General features: G+C 57.7%; 1 protein-coding gene across 1 annotated transcript in view; it reads left to right on the forward strand.

Annotated features, from left to right (window-relative positions):
- Nucleotides 1-328: 328 nt before the first annotated feature.
- The window catches only part of ZNF609 (zinc finger protein 609), a 31,533-nt gene continuing 28,390 nt past the window's right edge, over nt 329-3,471 (forward strand). The window contains 1 exon segment of the mRNA XM_009870341.1: nt 329-1,075. Coding sequence (XP_009868643.1) covers nt 329-1,075 — 747 coding nt within the window.

Raw genomic sequence — 3,471 nt, forward strand, 5'->3', positions numbered from 1 at the left:
TGGCGGCTGCTGCTGCAGGGACTGCTGAGAAGCAGCCCCCAGCCTTGGAGGGGTGTCGGGAGGTTGCCGTCTTGCTCCGTGCAGTGGGAGGATTTGGGGGTTCGAAGGCCCCAAGACTTCTGCCTGCGCGGGTGGGTGCCGACGAAGGCGGATCTCCCCACCCAGGTCTTCTCGTGTGTAACCCTGTTGTCTTTGCTCTCCCTTTCCAGCAGCGATGCCGTCACCTGGGCAGACCCCAACTGCTGGAAGCCCCCCGAGGATGTAGGTGACCCCCAGGGCCTGGAGGCAGGGAAGAGCCTTGAAACCGAGAGGGGCCGTTAACTCTAAGATGTCCTTGAGCAGCGGAGCTTCCGGAGGGAAAGGAATCGATGCGAACCCGGTTGAGACGTACGACAGCGGGGATGAGTGGGACATTGGCGTAGGGAATCTCATCATTGACCTGGACGCTGATTTGGAGAAGGATCAGCAGAAATTGGAAATGTCGGGCTCCAAAGAGGTGGGGCTGCCGGCACCTAACGCGGTGGCGACCCTGCCGGATAACATCAAGTTTGTGAGCCCTGTGCCAGGCCCACAGGGCAAGGAGGGCAAATCCAAGTCGAAAAGGAGCAAGAGTGGCAAGGACAGTGGCAAGCCAACCCCAGGGACCTCCTTGTTCACTCCCAGCGAGGGGGCTGGCGGCAAGAAGGAGGCTCAAGGACGTTCTGGGGACAGTGCGAACTCGGGCAGCTTGGTGCCCGCCGTCACCCCGAAGGGCTCGGAGAAACCGGCCAAGGCATCTCGCAGCGTGGCTGGTTCCAAGAAGGAGAAGGAGGGTGGCTCATCCAAGAGCAAGAAGGAAAGGAGTGAGGGTGCGGGGGCTGCGGCGGAGAAGGAGCCTGGCGTGCTGCAGCCCCTTGCCCTGGCCGTGAGGGTGGGACAGTATGACGGGGGCCAGGGGCCGGAGCCTGCTGCTGCCGAGCAGCTTGGGAGTATAGCGATAGACACGGGAGCCGCACTTAATCCATTGGGAGTTAAGTCGGAGCTGGAGGATGGGGAAAGCGAGTGTCGGCAGCTGAAAAAGGTGAAGTCGGAGAAGGTAAGAAAGGAGTCAGCGTGGGGGGCGGTATTGCTCCCATGTCGGGCTGTGCCGCTGCGAGTGATGGCGGGGATTGCATGTCTTGCGCCTTTGGGGTATGATGCATGGTGTGGGATCTGCAGGCGGGTGGGTGGAGTTGTTGGCGCTTGGATTGATGTCGCCAGCGTATGCCCGTGAAGCGTGTGGGAGCGTTTCTGCTTTGGTGGAGGATGGTGGGGATGGTCGGCCACAGGATGGCTCTGGAAGGAGAGTAGAGTGGTGCTTCCTCTGCTCAAGAGGAAGACTCCTGGTGCTCCTGCTCCTGGTAAAATTTTGGAGCGGTGTGGGGCCACTGTGGTGTTCCCTTGACTGTCCTGGCAGCAGAACCAGAGCAAGTGGAACCTGTTGGAGGAGCAGATGCTCTTTTTTGCACGATGGACTCAAATGCTGCTGCAAGAAGTTGCAGCTGCTGAAAATTTGCCCCTGCCCTGGAATGTCTGAATCGGTTTCTGTAGGAGGAATCCATCAGGAGGAGGGCACAGGGCTGAGCCTTTTGGCTTGGGAAAAACCTGAGAAGGGCTGGAGCTTGGGAAGTGGTTTGAGATGTATATCAACATGCTTGACTGTTCCATTCCGCTGTAGCCATCTGCTGCTGGCCGCTGTCACAGCCAGCATGAGGGCTGACTGGATTTTTGATCATACTCTGACCAAAAATAGGTGAAATAGGGTTGAGCCCTGTTTTGAGAAGTGATTTAAGGTCTGCATCCACAAGGAAAACGTGTTGCGCTCATGTCTCAGTAGGAAACATTGTCTGCGTTTTGTCAGCCTTCTGGGGGGCAGCTGTGGCTTGGGGAAATGTAAGGGTGAGGAGGAGAAAGGTTTTGGTGTGGGGTGGGAAACCAGTTTTATTTCTTGAGGAAGCACCGGAGGACAGGCTGGTGGCTAGGGAGGGGTGGAGGACAGAGGGGATGAGATTGAGGTGTGCAGCAGCATCGAGCTCTTCCTGCCTCCTGAAAGCTGCAGAGATGCTCCAAAATCTGCACGTGGAATCCGCGAGACGGGAGCGGAGGTATGCGTGCCAGCTGCGGGACGGCAGTTCTGGTGAGCGCATTGCGGGGATGAGTGTGACAGATTCCTGCAGGCCTGGGGACAAACCCTGCCTGGGAAACCAGAAACTTGCTCAGACTGAAACAGGAACGGCCACAATGTGACTCAGCCCAACCTTTGCTCTCCGGCAGTTTGTCCTCTCCTTAACCCTCTGCCGCTCCCGCTTCCGTTTCAGGCGGGGAGGCTGGCCTCTGTCTGGGGGTGAAGAAAAGGCGTCCGTCTCTCCCTTCCACCTGCTTCAGCCCCGGGTAAATGGCCTCCCCATACCTACATGATCACCGAGCAGTCAGCCTCCAGCCAGGAGGTTATTTTCCATCTCCTTGGCTGCATTCAGGAGCCCTTGAAGTAGCGAGGATTTTTTCCTTGACAAGGTGCTTTGGAGCCACAGGCAGCTCGCCATTTGCCCCTCCTTCTGCTTTTGTGCTCTTTAAAGATCTCCCTGTGGGGTTGTGCAGTTCTCTGCTCCTTGCCAGGTGGAGGGAAGAGCTTTGGTCTATGTTTTTGCGGGCGGTCTTTCACGTCGAGCTGACATGGTGTCTGCGGGCGAGATCAGCCCTCGCTCCTGTGCTGGACATTGCCGTGACAGAGCCTGTGGATGTGGCCGTGGGCTCGGCAGGACATGTTCTGCCCGTTGTGACCCTGTGGCTCTTCTGCTCGCTGCTTTCTTGGGAGCCGAATATCCCCAAACACCGTTTTGTGCGTATCTTGTGCCCTGCAGTGGTGATAATTTCGCTGGGGATGGGGTTTATCATGGCTGTAAACCCTCCTGAGACCTTCCAGGATCTCTGGGGTGGAATGAGGACTTGATGCAGGTTTGCCATCAGCCAGGACCCCCAAAAATATTTACAAGGACCATGAGTTGAATCTTAAGACTTCTTGCAGCAGGGAGAGAAACAAGCCAGTGCTGACACACACACGTCTGGAGCGTGTGGACCAGCAACCACGTCCATCACCGACTCGGGGTTTGGGATTTTTTTAGGGGACGTGCTGATATTTGGGAGGGAACGGCAGCTGTGCTCAGCAAAATGGCCGTGTGTGGAGGAGAAGCATGGCCTGGGCTCGTGTTTTCATTGCTTGCCCCACTGGCTGCTTTTCCCTGAAGCCGAGCTGGCCCACGGCTGCCTTGGCCGGGGCGGAGGGCTCTCGCTCACCAGCTCTCCCCCTTCCTTGTTGCGGGCTCGCTGCCTGCGCCATTGCTCTTCTGCGTGCTGGGGCGGGCCGGCCCCTGCGATGTTAAGCATTAAACAAAAGAGCCTCCCAGCTCTTGGCTGCTGCTCGGGCTTTGCTTTGATTGAGAGGTTGGTCAGCGG

The sequence above is a fragment of the Apaloderma vittatum genome, unplaced genomic scaffold (assembly GCF_000703405.1).
Source record: "Apaloderma vittatum isolate BGI_N311 unplaced genomic scaffold, ASM70340v1 scaffold7495, whole genome shotgun sequence".
Taxonomy (NCBI): Eukaryota; Metazoa; Chordata; class Aves; order Trogoniformes; family Trogonidae; genus Apaloderma; species Apaloderma vittatum.